This window comes from Podarcis melisellensis, assembly GCF_964234715.1.
Source record: "Podarcis melisellensis genome assembly, chromosome: 11".
Classification (NCBI taxonomy): Eukaryota; Metazoa; Chordata; class Lepidosauria; order Squamata; family Lacertidae; genus Podarcis; species Podarcis melisellensis.
Window position 1 is genome coordinate 35,436,350 of NC_138543.1, and position 15,311 is coordinate 35,451,660.

The 15,311-nt window shown below is 46.9% G+C and overlaps 1 protein-coding gene across 2 annotated transcripts in view; it reads right to left on the bottom strand.

Annotated features, from left to right (window-relative positions):
* Nucleotides 1-933: 933 nt before the first annotated feature.
* The window catches only part of OTP (orthopedia homeobox), a 21,631-nt gene continuing 7,253 nt past the window's right edge, over nt 934-15,311 (bottom strand). The window contains exons 1-3 of one of the 2 annotated variants that reach the window (XM_081929446.1): nt 10,427-10,759; nt 9,296-9,726; nt 934-1,636 (exon numbers count right to left, since the gene is read on the bottom strand). In XM_081929446.1, the coding sequence (XP_081785572.1) occupies nt 1,106-1,636; nt 9,296-9,726; nt 10,427-10,463 (999 nt within the window). In that variant the 5' untranslated portion in view covers nt 10,464-10,759 and the 3' untranslated portion in view covers nt 934-1,105. Of the gene's footprint in view, nt 1,637-9,295; nt 9,727-10,426; nt 10,760-15,311 lie in introns of those variants that run through there. The other variant, XM_081929447.1, reaches the window with a different exon arrangement.

Consider the following 15,311-nt stretch of genomic DNA (forward strand, 5'->3'; position numbering starts at 1 on the left):
ACATATCACAAATCGACCAGTATGTAACAAGAATGCTTTATCTACACAAAACATCCTATTTCACGTTGTTTGTTCATTCTTCGAAATAGCTTCTGTTCTCTGGGATTGAACCAGCACATGCAGAAAGGGAGAAAAAAATAGCTGATTGTTTTATCTGTACAAAGTCTTTGCCAGGTTGGAGATGTCTCAAGTCCACGTGCGCCAGGCATCTATCTATCAGCCTGCTGCTCGGAGAGGGAGGGCAACAAGAGAAAGTGGAGGGACAGCAATAATCGAAACAAAGAAATCAAAACGCCCACAAAAAGAAAAAAAAGAGTAATAGGAAGTGTTTGGAGTGGGTTCTTTTTTAAAAATCGTTTGAATCCCTCCCCCGCCCCCCAAAAAATTCGCTTAAAAATGCTTTTATCAAAATCGGTTCAATTTCCCCTTCACGCTTCGCATCCTGACCACTATTCTTGCCTCGCAGCCACCCGAAGGCTAAACTTGCCCGTTAAGAAAACCTTTCTATCAAAACCCCTGCAACCAACTTTCATCTTTATTTGTACACGCACATGCACACATTGTATACTGTCTTTCTACATGAGGTGGGTTTTTGTTTTGGTGTTTTGTATAAAAAAATAAAAGCCCAACAGATGCCTGGATCTGAATTTGGCTGTGCGGGGCTTGGAACTTAGGGGGTAAATTAAAGGAGGAGATCCAACGAGTCCTTTTTGTCAGGTTGGGTATCTCTCAAATCCTTATTAAGACACACGTCGATTGTGTTTCCGCCCTTGGAGCACAGTAGGCGGCGGTTGGGGTGAGCGTGTTCCTTGTCTGTATGTTTTTATGTGTGCGTGCGCTTGCCTGGGTCGTGTTATTTGGACGACCACTCTTAAACTCTGCCCGCAAACCAGTCCTGATCCTGAGTCGACTCCCTGGTAAGTGTTTTGTTTGTTCCCCCTCCCTCTTTTAAGTACAAAAAAAATGGCGGGAGTGGGGAGTGAGGGCAGGGCTGAGGTGAAGAAGAAGAGGAGGAGGAATTAGAAGAAGCAAAAAGGGCGGGAAAGCGGGAGGCGCGGCTGGGGGCAGGCTGCTGGCTGGCTGGGAAGGCGGGAAGGAGACGCCATTAGGTGAAGCTCATGGAGACTGTGTGCTCTAGCGCCTTTCGGCGGAGGGAGGCGATGCTGGTTCCCCGCCACACGTCGCTGCTGTCCGGGGAGCTGCAGAGCTGCGGCGAGCCCGTCACGTTGCTGGGGCCGGGCAGGGAGGCGGGGACCATCCCGGGGAAGGCGGGCTGGTAGAGGTGCGACTGCAGGCCGGCGCCGTTGGAGCCCGCCAGGCTGTTGGACAAGCCCATGGAGTTGGGCGGGGGCCCCGCCGCCAGGCTGCACTGCGACAGCGACTGCGCCATGGCCTGCTGCCGGCCCAGCGCCGGCGGCAGGGGCAGCTGCGACACGCCCGGCATGCCTGCCGCGGCCCAGCGCGTGTCGTTGGCGTGGAAAGAGCAGAGGCTGTCGCCCATGGCGGCGGCGGCGGCAGCGGCGGCGGAGGGGAACTGGGGCAGGCCCGGCGTGGGGAGCAGCGTGCCGGGGGCGCGGAACACGTTGGTCGTCTTCTTGCGCTTCTTCCACTTGGCCCGCCGGTTCTGGAACCACACCTGGCCGCCCGTCGTCGCCGGCGGGGAAGGAAAGGACAAGTGGGGGGGAAGGACAGAGAAAAGAGAGGCCGGTTAGCGTGGCTCTCCGGGCAAAGCGCTTGAACAGGCCCCGCGCGTCCCTCCGCCACCCGCCTCTGTCAGGGCCCACGCCTCTGGCTGGAGGCCCTAAAGGCGAAGATGGAGTTGTCAGGAGGGCGCGGGGAGAAGGCGTCTGTGTGTGGATACAGACGTCTGGTGTCTGTCCTGCTGTCCGGCTAAAATATGGGTTTTTACGCACTGGTATTTTATCATTGCTCTGAACGCAAAGGACTTTCGCTGCCTTGTTTCCTTCAGCCTCGTCACGGTTCCTCCGAAACCAACCCTTAATGTTCCATTGACAAATAAGGGAGCATAAGTGAAGCGAGAAAAAAAAGCGCAACTGTTCTATTTCCATTGGGGACAAAAGGGAGAATACTCTTTTAAAGGTGGTGGTGGTGGAGGAGGAGGAACATTTCCCCACTCTGGACACAGATGGCTTGAGGGATAAAAATAAAAGAGCTGGCATACTGTATTTACAATCCTTAGATTTTAGCCCTTTGAAATAGTATTATTATATATTTATTTATACCCTGTCTTTTCCCCTGATAGAACCCAGGGAAAACAGTAGAAAATAAAGTTGTTACTCTGGTACCAATAATCTGTTATTTTACTATTGTGAGTTTGCTACAGCTGTTACTATTTTTGTAATAATGTTTAGATTTTATAATATTTTTTCTTAAGCATCTAGACTCATATCTAGTTTGGGAGGCCTACTATGCGAGCATAGGCACAAAAGAAAAAATAAAGCTACAATCGTACCTCTTATTTTTTGAGCTAGCAGTCTAATTAATACCCTGATGCATAAACAAGTTGTGCAAAACTTGTGTTTAAGACAATGTGAATGATATGACTTTCATAGTTCTTATAAGCACTTTTGAGATTTGCACTGAAATCATTGGTGAAATATTTCAAAGAAAACATATTTAGAGAACAGTGTCATTGTGTTTTTTCTCAAATATGCACATTTACCTTCAGATTTCAAATATGCACATTTACCTTCAGACTTGCACACAAGTTCCATTCCTCACATTTGAACTAGGTGTTCAGTAGTAGCTGAATTCACAAGCCATGTGGGCTCTTTCGTTTCAGTGATTTAACTTAAGTTCAGGTTAAATTGGTTTCTGACTGAGATTGTAGAAAAGTTATTCACTAACCACTTGAGTTCACTAGATCTACAACACTTTTAAATAATCTAATGGGATATCTTATGAAGGATACCCAAGAAATATAATCAAGATAAGTACATTAATATAAGCTGTAAAATATTTATGAGCAAGAGATGCATCTGTAGGCATGTTCATTTAATGCACAAGAAGATTGTGTTTCTTATAATAGTTTTAGAAGTATCCACCCCTTATCTTATTTGCATTAGTTCCATATGCTTAGAGCAAATATATAAATTAGAATAAGGACTGCATTCTTTGCCCATCTTTACAAGGACTTTTGCATATAGAAGTACATTTTTAGCTACCCATATGTGTGTGTGTGTTTATGTGAGGCTAGATATGTGTATATTTTCTATCCTGATTTGCATACATCAACAGACAATAAGGAAGATGCATACTCATCTACAATTGGCATCCATATTTTATCTATGCTGGTTATTGAGAACCCTGCATTTGGTACCCATGGCTAGGAATCACACATGCAACCACTGTTGCTGCCCTAAAGCATCCAGCTACAGGATCCATACACATAGCATCTGTTGCATATGTGAGCCTAGATCAGCAAGGGAATATGGATGAACAGGAGAAAGCTGTGTATTGATCTCTCTACTGGGATCAAACAAATAAGTGTGTTTTGTTACAGATATGTGGAGCACTCTGAATATACATTGCAGATAGATGTGTAGAGGTCCCATACACATTTTTATTTTTATTTTAGTGCTTAGCAGTGTTTTCCGATAGGAGTTATTCCTACTACCCGAGTACCAGAAGTTGAAAACACTGAATATGCCATACTTCCCAGTGAAATAATTGGTGTTTTCATATGTTTTTCTTCCTACTTCAAGGCATGAGGAATATTCATATTGTAAATGTAAATAAGGCATAAGGGAGACTTTTCCCCAAGAGAAAAAATTTATATAATGTAATTGGAAACAAAGCCAGATTAGTGACTACTTGGAAAAGATTGCTGCTACCTGAGAAGCTGAGCTTTAAATATATATATTAAAGTTTTTATTTTGCAGTTGACTTGTGCTGAAGCTCAAGTACCTCATTAAGGAGATGCAACAAAGATGCATTAAATCATTACTTCAAGTGAGCTGCCATTGCAATAATTGTGGAGCATTTTGCTTTAGATATTCATTCTGATGCCTTAGTTAATCAACCGAGCTTCTGTCAGCTCCACCAAACGTTGAACTCGTCTGTGTCAGCAGCTTTTCATTTTCTGAGCCATTCAACTCGGCTTAAAAAAAAAAGGCCTTTTCCAAGTGTCTAAATACTAAGCATAAATAAACAAGACTAGAACGCTAAGCATACTTGACCTGGTATCAAACTCTCAGAAATTAGTAGGACTCAACTTCTGAAAAACATCCTTAGTATTGCACTGTAAGTAGGCTTTTGAAAATGAGCAAGCGGGACTTGGCTGGATATAAAAGCAAACTGAGGCAGGCCCAGCGATCCTATGCAGGTTTCCTCAAATGTACCCCCCCCCCCAATGAATGGTGCACACTCCCCTTTTAGCCTTGGAATACCTCCATTGAACTCAGTGAGGCTTACTTTCGAGTAAACATGTTTAGGATCACGCGGCACAACTATCGTGAGACAATGTTGGTATTTTTGGTTTTACTCTAAGTCGAGTTAATTACATGAACGTATATGTCACGCGAATATACAGAATTTTGCAAGTACTGTATATGTAAATATTACGGGTTCTTAATAAGTGACTTGGCCTGGTATTCATTTATTTCTCTGTGGGAATATTCTTTAGCTTGGTGGTTCTCCCCAGCTCTCTCCCCGCCTACATCTGACCTGTTCTTTATTGCCTCCTTCTGCCTTGACCCCTTTCTCTCTCTGCACTGTCTTACACCCTGCTCGGGCTGTTTTACCCCGGCCACAGCACTGCCGCCGCCACAAGTTGATGCGTAAAAAAGATTCGTGAAAGGGCAGGAACTTTTGCAGCGCAAAAGGGGGCAGAATGGAGATGCGGATTTGGGCTGGGCCCTATCCAGAGTCAAATCTGGGTACATGGTGTACACCCCACTTGGTTGCTTTGCTTTTTTAACCAGGGAAGCAAACTCCAATCTTGGAACCCGGAATTTCCGTAACAATTCCAAATCGGTTTTAGTATTTATTGTCCCACTCCAACCTTTTGTTTTAAGAACCGTCCGTGTGCGCTTTAGTAACAAAGATCCTTGTCTTATTTGCGGGCGGTGGGCGCACTGGGCTGCCACGCCACTCTGGAATGGGGCCGCTCCGAGCTCTTGCGCCTACTCCGCTTTAAGGACAGTCTACAAGCCGCCTACGGATTTGAGAGGCTCCGGAGCACCGCCGCATTCTTTCGAACCCTTCAATTTATACAGGGAAATGCGATTGGCCATTAGCAAGAAGGAACAGCTGTTAAGGACTTAAATGTTATAGGAATAATAATAGGAAGGAAGGCAGGAAGAAAAAGATGAGAGGGGGAGAGAGAGACGGAGAAAAGTCGTGTTCAATTATGTTTTAGGGTTAATAGTTAAATGGTGGCCACAAAATCTTTTTATGTGTCATGGTTTACTGGGGTTGTAAAAGAATCTCCATCAGGTCGTCATCGCCTCACTTCAGAGCGACGGCGCATATGCTTTTGAAAATGTGAACGTATCCACTTGGAAACCGGTGCATGACAGATTAAAAGGGAGAGAGAACCTGAGGGAGGTTTTGAAAAGGCGCACATGACAACTCGGAGCTGGAAATATATTAGCCACAGGCATTTGGGCAACTTCGGCTGCGATCAGAAAACGCAGCGACTCCCCCTCTGCTTCCCCACCGCCCAACATTATTAATACAACACTGAGGGTCTAATGGAGTTTGCAATTTCAAACTCTACTTTCATGATACCTGCTGCTACAGTAATATAGACATACTGTAAATGTATTTGGAAATATATAGCCCGTTTAATTCCCCAGCTATAAATGGGGAAGAAAAAAGGGGAGAGGATATTACTTTCCTTTCTCTCCCCACCCCAACCCCCTCCTCTCACAAAGCTTTATGAAGATCTCATTGGAATCCAGCGGATGATTAATGCGAAGATTTGGTAGGAAATCTGGGGAGCTGCATTAAAGCTCAGATTTCAGGTTCATTTCGATCAGCCAGCCGTGAACTCTAGGCCGAATTCATTACGCTTTAATAGTTACTGGGAGAGGAAGAAAATGCAATTTCTCATTCCATTAGAAAACTAGAAAATACTCTCAGCTTGTCCCCTATTAAGATGTGGCAGGTGACACGACCAGCGCGGGGGGACACGGTCAATGGAGTCTCAGCACATTATTTTTAGGTTGGTGTAAAATATTGAAAGGCAAGCCTGGCTGTGCAGAAGTTATTTCACTGATTTACTTTTTATGTAAATAAAATATTGAAAGTTAATTAATCAGCGCGAGAGACTAATGATTATGCTTATTATATTGCATTGGATCGCTGTCATTTGCATGATTCTCGCATTGCTGCTTAATAAGCCATTCCAGGTTATAAATAATTCTGAAATTGGTTTCTAATAATGGCATGCTATAAAAAGAATGGTTTTATTACACCCGGTCTGGAAAGAGGCGGGTGGGGGGAGAGAGAGAGCGAGCGCAAAGTGGTAGCTTAGGCGTGGGATAGGCCTTTTCGACAAAGCAGGGGTAGGTTTTTAAAATGTAGAAGACAGGAAAGTGAGAAAAAATATAATTTATTCTTGCATATAATGGTGCATAGAGAGCAGCTCGAAAGGCGGGCGTGTGGAGCTTTCCCGGATCAATGTGGAGCCCCCTACGCGCCGCAAAGGCTGTGTAAACGAGACCATAAACCCATCCATTACTCTTTCATTTCCATTTGGTCAAGTAGCAAGAATACAATGAACTGGGAAGTAAATACATTTCCCATAATTTATTTTTGCACAAGCTTACACAATGTTAATCATTCTGAAGTGTTAATTAAGAAGGTTATGTTGATTTGATTACTTTTTAAACTGCAGAACATTATTGTAAAGAATATTTAAATTGCCACTCGATTAAATTGTTTCTATTCAGCCGCCCGTAGCTATTAGCAGCGTGTAGGATTATGCTGTGGTCATTAAAATGCTCCCCCCCCCATTTCACTCGGAGGTGAGTCCTACTGAGGTGAACGCGACTTACTTACAAGTAAGGCTGGAAAACCACGGGGGTAAAAATATGGATAGTTTCAGGCTGTAAGCGACCTCGGGTCGCCATCTGACGCACGCTTACCTTCGAAGGAAAGGCAAGAAACAATATGATTTAAAATGGAATAACAATCCTTATCCCTGTTTTAACCGCGACTGGGGTCTTTGAAAAGCACTTGTTCATGTTGAAGTGGAGGGTTTTATTTTGCGTTAGCAATTGTAAATGAAGCGAGATAATTATTCTGTATTAATTAACCCAAAATAAGATCGTATGCATCTGTTCATTCTCCGTAATTTCGTTTACTATCTGTAAATCGTTGTACGGCCAGGATCCTATTATCATTTAGTTCTACGGATTTCCACCACAGGGGAGTGGAAGCGGGTGAATAATCGCTATTTCCATTCTATATTATGCATTTTGTTTCGTTCATCACATTCCTGATAATGAAATTGCTTATTATTAACCTTTGGAGAAACCCAGTGGAGTTTAATAGGCTTCCTGCTCTTTTCCTTTCTTTCTTCCAAGTTAGTTGTCCCATTATATTTTATTTGGAACCAAATTTCGTTTTTAATTTAAACTAATTAACGTTCTACACGGTTTGAATAAATCTGTATAATATATATATATAAATATATTCAGATATATATAGATATATATAGATATATATAGATAGATATATTCAGAGAAGAATTGCGGTAGCTTTCGGGTTTTAGCATTGGTGTTACTGTTTTTAAATTGGTTTGGTTTGGGCATGCGTAACAATTTTTCTGGAAGACTCCCCATTATAGTGTTTTCTAATCTAATATTAATGCACTTTTTATAGGTAGGTATATGGTGACAGAAACTCTGTTGAACGCAAACACAAAAGTCCTCCTTGGGATTTAAAAGTGTTGTTTCTATATTTCCTCTGCATTTATCTGCTTGGCGTTCTATAGTTCTGGCTAAATTAATTAGAGAGGATTTCAACTCACGAAGTACATACACATCTATTCTCTCTATACAGAGAGAAATCTCATTGATTTCCCTGTAATTAAGTTCCTCATAAACCTGTTAATAATATCAAACTAAAATGGTGGTATTGGAGTTAGCAGCATTTAATTAGTGCCTTTAAAAAAAGATCTAAAATGCAAATGCCTCCAGATAAATTTGGTTCCACTTTAAGATTTTTTAAAAGAATACATTTCTTTTTCCTTTTGGATGTCAGCGATTTCAATCAGAACAATCAAAATAGAAAGAACCAAGGAAAGGGAAAGTTCAGGACTGAGGACAGCGCAGAGTCATTTTAACTAATCGGACTGAAATAAATTCAAACCTCCAAGTATCCGAAGCAGAAAGATAACACACAAATGATTTATTTTCTTAAAGAGTGGGACAAATGTGTGCTGAAATTGATTATTACCTCACCACAAAAACAAAGAGATTTGTTATACTTCTCTTAAATTATTTCATCTTTTCTATAATGCGTCCAATGCGTTTGTTCATAAACAGAGAGTTGTTTTTGCTAATACTCCTTAACATAAAACGCTAATAAAATTAAAATAAAAACTTTTAGCAAAGGCTTTCTCTGCCTTGGGTTTTTAGGGCTCTTTGATAATATTTCTTACACTGCTGCCTCAAACTCCTTCCTTGGTAGTGAAATCGAGCTATGTGTTTGGGATCGGAGTGCCAGTCTGTTGCCTTAGAAATCGATCTCGAAGCGTTGTAGCGTTCACTGAATGTACAGCAGCGAAATTCCCAGGCCGCTTCAAATAAACTAAGTTTTGTAACGCAGCGTCTGTGCTGTTCAGTGCTATGATGGAGCGGAGGGAAGGATTTTTTTTTTAATTATTCTTTTACTGGGAAGGCTTCGCTTTGGGGCATCGAAAGCATTGCTTTTAGTTGGTGCCGTTTTAGGATTCTGCTGCATTCGCGTCTCTGGACTGGAGAAACAACAGCAGCCCTTTCTTACTTTTGAGACAAGTTTAAAACAAAACGAAAACCACAAGTTCGAACTCCCGCCTCCCTTGCGTGATTGAAAATCCTTTCCGTAAGGAATTTGATTAGCTAGCCCTCTGTCCCTAATCAGGGGAGCTCAATGACCCTAATTAACCAGCGCGGGGTAGTAACGTTTAAGTCCCGCAACCCTCCTTTTGGGTCTGGGGACGGGGCCGCCCCCTGGCCTGGAAGGCCCCCCCTGCCCCTGGACGGGGTGGGCGATGGAGGGTCGGAGAGTGGAGGAAGGTGGGTGGCTTGGCCGCTCGGTGGATGGACAGACGGCGAGAGCCTACCTGGACCCGGGACTCGGTGAGGCCGATGCGCAGGGCCAGCTCCTCGCGCATGAAGATGTCCGGGTAGTGCGTCTTGGCGAAGCTCCTCTCCAACTCGTTGAGCTGCGCGGGCGTGAAGCGCGTCCGGTGCCGCTTCTGCTTCTGCTGGCCCTGCTGCTGGCCGGCCTGGCCGGGGTTCTGGCCGCCGCCGCCGCCTCCGCCTCCGCCGGGCTGACCCTGCTGCTTGTCCGGGTCCTTGGCGCCGACCGAGAGCGCGCCGGGCGTGGAGCCCACGGCGGAGATGTCGTCGCCGGGCAGCAGCGTGGAGCCTTCCACCGAGTCCGCGCTGGCAGCCAGGTCGCCCGGGTGGCCTCCGGGTTCCGAGCCTCCGACGCCCAAGCGGCACTTCACCGCCTCCCGGTGGCCCAGCAGCTCGGCGGCGTCTTTCATCCCTGCGGAGGCAAAGCAGCGGCCCGCCGCGATTCAGCCAGGCGCACACCATGGTCCACCCCCGGCCGGCGGGCCCGGACGGTGTCCACCAGCGCCCTAGGCCAGCCCGGCCCCGACGGGGAGGAAACGGGCCGGCCCACCCTGCCTCCTTCCTACCCCCCCAAGAACTTGGGAGCCATCCCGCTTGGATAGTCGCCCCCGGACGGCCCCCAGCCACCCTCTCCTCGCCCGAGGGGGCCGCCTTGCGCCTTCGCCGGGAGAGGTTCCCGAACATCCACCTGTCCAAAGCCAAGGGCGCCTCAATTTATTTCTTAAGGTAGGCAAACTAGATACACACATGCAGGATTATTTCAAAAGACCAAAAAAGAGAGGCTTAAATAAAATAAAAAACAAAACAGGAAGAAGACAAAGGAGAGGGAGAGGAGCCACAACCTAAAACGAAATGGCCCCCCAGTTCCGCTACTGCTGCTTTTGGATCTACATATTCCATAGGTGGTTTGTTGTTGTTTTTAAGATGGCGTTAAATCAAATCAAACTTTAATACAGTACAATTACTTTTAAAGAAATTAGTCGCATTAAGGTAAAATCAGGCACAAATTGTCCATTTCCTGCCCGGGGCTTCTTCCTTGGCTGCAGGTGCTGCTGGGGGCGAGGGAGAGGGAGGAAAGAGGGGGGGAAGAGAGGCTTTGGGGGGCAACTCACCGAGCCGGGCGTCCAGGAGGTCGGCGTGAGAGAGCATCGCGCACCGCTCCAGGGCGAAAGCTGTACCCCCCCAAATTTTAGCGGTTGGTGGTGGGTTTTTTTATGGAAAAAAAAAGTTGCACCGGATCTCGCTCTCTCTCAAGCTTATAGATATATATTTATATATAGATCGCCTAAATGAAAGAAAATTCGGTGTGTGGTTAAAAAGGGGGTCTCTTGCATTATAATGTCCTTTAGAGAGACGGGGAGGTGCTTAACACTTCAGTGAACCCGTGAGCAGCTCAGCGAAGGGACCAATCAGGAGGGCAGCCTGCAAATGTCAGCACCCAAAGAGTCCCCGCTCCACCCGCCCGCAGCCTCAGCACCACCAGCCGCAGCAGCAGCAGCAGCGCCGAGCCGCGCGGGCTGGGCTTTTAAAGCCCCCGTCGCCATTCGCCTTCTCTCCCGCCCCGCGCTGATGAATTGCCGGAGAGGCAGCCTCCCCCGCCCCCTCTTATTTTTTCTTTCTTTCTTTTTTTAACAAAAGTGACCTCCTGATCAAATTAGTTGAAAATGACTGACAAAGCCAACCCAATAAAAAGAGGAATATAGGGGGCTGGGGGGGGGGCAGAAGTGAATGGCTGGTATGTTGTGCTGTTCCTTTCCCCCATCGCCACCACCGTCTTACACACACAGACACTTTTTAATGTCTTCGTTGTGGTGTGTTGTTGCTGTTCTTTTGCCGTCGCTTTGGGGTTTGCGGGAGGGGAAGAGCGAGGAAAGAGGACACAGAGATTCTGCACAGCTGTGAAGTGGCGAGGGTGTATCTGTTCTGGGGATAAATTGTGTTGGATGGCTTTATTTAAGGATTTCTAATGTGGGGTATAAACTTAAGTGCAGCCACTAATGTGGGATGGTTGGAAAACGCAGCAGAGAGGAAAGCTGAGTGTGACCCTAATGAAACGTCTGTAGTAACCCGGATCTTTGCAGCAGTGTTTCCTCCTCATCCCTCCTCCCCGCCCGCCCCCCAAATCCCCACAAGGATCTCAATCCGCTGAATTACATATTTGTATAAAACAGGAATAATTCCAGCAGTTGTCTTGGTTTAAGGAGAAGGCAGCGCCTCCAGGCGCCTCCTTCATTCACCTGGGCGTGTGAGAAAGTTTCTAAGTTAAGCTTGTCTCCAAACTCAGTTTAAGACAGTAAATAAAGCTGAATGCTTTTTTTTACAAAAAGAAACAAAACAAAACATTATTTTCCTCTTGAATATGTTAAACTATCCCAACAATTTCAAGTGCTTTGCACAAGGGAAGCGAACCATTTCTAATGTTCTGATTTTTCAAAGCCAGCCAACAACAAAGTTTAGATTAGTAATATATTTCTAACCAGAGTAATTTTCAAGATCATTAGGCATTTATGTAATTAGTGCCAAATCTATAAGCTTTTATTACGATTATTAGAGTAAAATCAGTATAAATTTGTACTAATTTACTACTGTTTAGACTTGGCTGTCAAGGCAAGAGGTTCTTATTGTAAATGATAACGGAGGAAATTAAGTGCAAAATTCTGTACCGTTTCTGATCCGCTCCTAAACAATCCGTTTCAATTGTATTTGTAGCAGAACAGAATGGCCTTTTAAAGTTATTTGATTCTTTTTTTCCCTCTCTCTCTCCCCGCCCCATTCTCCAAAGGAGGGGGGGCCCTGGAATTGCCATCTAGGCCAGGCACAATGAAAACTGATATTTCCTTCTTCCAGCTTGATTAACATTGATTTTTAATTCGAGAGTGATGCAATTAAGATTATTCATGTAGTGCAAATAAAGCTTACACACACACACACACACACAGAGAGAGAGAGAGAGAGAGAGAGAGAAGATGGGTGGGGGTGGGGAATTCACCTGGGAGATTCTCTCTGCTCAGTAATAACCGGGCAAATGGCTTTTTTGATTATTATTGTTGGTGGTGGTGCTGCTGCTGCTGCTTCGCCGCCCGACGGACACCCACAAAACATTGCTCGGCCTTTGTGTTTGGGGTTTCTTAACCCCCTCCCCGCTTTTCCTTTCCTGCTGGCAACGCAGGGGTGGTGGGTTTCGGGCTGGCACTGAAAAGGGGAGACAAAGGAGGCGGCCGAGCGAGCTGTGGGGCAGTTGAGCGCCTGGCGAGCCCGTCGATGATCCCATTCAAGGGGTCGCTGTCAGGCTGGAGAGCGTGAAGGGCTGCCCGCCTCTCGGCCCTGTTTGGAAGACTTGGAAGCAGCAAGCCCAGCGCGAGAGCAAGGGGGGGAGAGAAGGCCCTCCTGCTCCAATCTCCCCAAAGTAGCTAACCATCACCAGCCGGAAAAGACAAAAGAAGCAGACCAAGCTCCCCGCGATGCCCGCTTTACAAGGGGAGCGGGAGTGAGCCTGCAGGAGGGTTGTGGAAGGGGCAGCCGATGGTCTTGGCTCGCTCCCCCCCTACCCCCACCGAGTGGCCAGCCTGCCTAGTGGAAAGTGCAGGTGGCCACTTTGGGCAGCTAATCCCCGGGAGTCTGTGTCTTGGTGGGCGGCACACACTCCACCTTTTGGACAGCGCATCTCACGAGCCGGAATAGTTTTGCCCAATTCTCTCCCTCTCCTTTTCTCTCTCCCCAAGACTATTCCCAGCTGATCCCAGACACACCCACACACCCCGCAGTGCCCTCCTGCCTCGCCTCGTCCTGTTTCTAGTGGCCTAGCACATTTCCAAGGGTGGCTTCCCTTCCTTGCCTTTTGGGGAAGTGGGGGTGCTCCATATCTCTCTGCCCCTCAGTCCGCCCCCCCCAAAAAATCTTCCAACTTCCACCAGATCCTGAGCTCGGCTGGCTCGGCGTGCGCCTTTCAAGTCGATAAATAAAGGGCGTAATAGTTAATGGGCAGCCCCATCATCGCGCTTAACAAGGGGCTGGGACCCGCGGCTTATCCATCTCGCTTAGGAGCCGCGGGAAAACAAGGCTGCGGCGTGATGGATGGCGCGCTCCCTTTTATGACTTTTCTATTGCTCTTGATTTTTATAGCAGGATAAACAAACTAAATCATTCCTTCCGAGGCTTCAAAGCGCGATGGGCTTGCGGGGGGCTTCATGGGAGGGGAGGAGGGAAGAGAGAAGGAGGCTGTGAGAGGGAGAAAAGGGAAGAAAAGAATGGAAATCGGGAGGGAGGAGGAGGAGGGGGAAACCGGGACTAGACGCTTGTCAGAGTGAAAATATTCTTGATTTTTCTCTATGTAAAACACGTGCGCCCCCCCCCCCACACGTTTCATCTCCTCCGCCTCTTGGATCCAAGAGTATTGGAGGAGAATTGGATTCCACCTGGGCTGAGCCGGAGATGTATTTACAAAGATCTCCCAGCCCCTCGTCATCTTTCCCCCCTCCCCCACTGCCCACCTCCCTCCCTCTTCTCTACTTCCTCACCCCCCCCAAGCAAGCCAGAAAAGTGCCAGTCAGGCCCATTCCTTGGATAATGGAAGGTATTTCCCACCTGATCAGGCAAAGTGAAGTCCCTAACAAGGCACGGCTTAGCACAATGGCCCCCAAAATCTCCACCATGACAAGAGTGTTCTTCAGAAAATCACTTCAGAGCCAAGTAAAAGGATTTTCTATGACGGATCCGGCGATTTTCCCTCCATAAATAGGTTTTAGATTGTTACACACACGTAGGACTGGAACAAAGGGAACGACCAGGGAACATATTGCTTGCCCCTAATAAAATTTATTTAGGCGGTTTACTCCTCATAAAAAAGAGAGATTGAATTTTGTACAAGAGTGCCCCTGCCAAAAGGGCTGGGCGCCGGGAAATCATCCCCGCTTTGGGGTGTCCTCCTCCTCCTCCTCTCCCCCCTGCGCGCCGCCTGCTGCCGCCGCTGCTTCCAGTCGGCCAAGCCGTGGAGAGGGAGGGGGCATGTCCAGACACAGCTGGAGGAGGAGAGGGGAGGCCGAGGGCCGCTTTGGGGGTCGGCAGGGGTGGGGAAACAGAAATAGACATCGCAGATAGAGAGGCGCCGCCGTCAACTGCGGCCTGGAGGGTTGGGGAGGGGACTCTGGAAGTGCCACCTTCAGGGGCTCCTCAGACGCGGCTGCAACAGAAAGAGGATGGGTTTCACACACGCGCGCACCATTTTGACCCAGATCTGGGGTTATTGTCCTTGCCCCCTTAAGGCCTCGATCCCACCACTGATTTCCAAAGGACTCAAATAGGGGGGGGCACGGGCTGGGATGCAGGGGGGTCCACTTGTTTATTTGCATCTTCGAGGCGCCTTTGGCACAGCGGCAGACAGCTAGGAAGCGACTCTGCCTGGCTTCCTAATTGCTTTGCACACTTAACAGAAGCTGCCCCCCTCCTTTGCCTTTCTTGATTCCCCCCCCCCCTTTATAGCTGATTATCACTTCTATTCAAAAACAGGCTGGTCAGCGGAAGTTCTTTCCCACACAGGAGTTCCTTGCCTTGCTCTGCATCATTAGGGTGGAAAGAAGTTCCCCTTCGAAATAAATTCGTTTAGGATTTAGGGGGCGTATTTCCCCCCCCCTTTTAGCCGACGGTTTTGTTTTCTTTAATTTTGGAGGATGCAATTTGGTGCGCGCGCGTGTTTTCGGGGGTTGGGGGAGCAAGTGTGTCTTTTCAGGGCTGAAATATGACACGTTATGATAATTATTATTCACATTGCCGCTATTTAAATGCTGAATGGTAACATCGCTGCCTCTAATGAGAAAGCGTCTCCCTCCATAATTAACGATCTCACATTTTCCTATTTTCTTTGCCTGATGAAAAGAATCAATTTTAATTCCTTGCAAATTACAAGCCCACTTTTGGGAAGGGGGAGTGCGCGCGCCTCGGCTCCATTTGCTGTAGAAAACAAATCAAGTGACTTCTTAGGATCTCGCGGACTACCTCTCT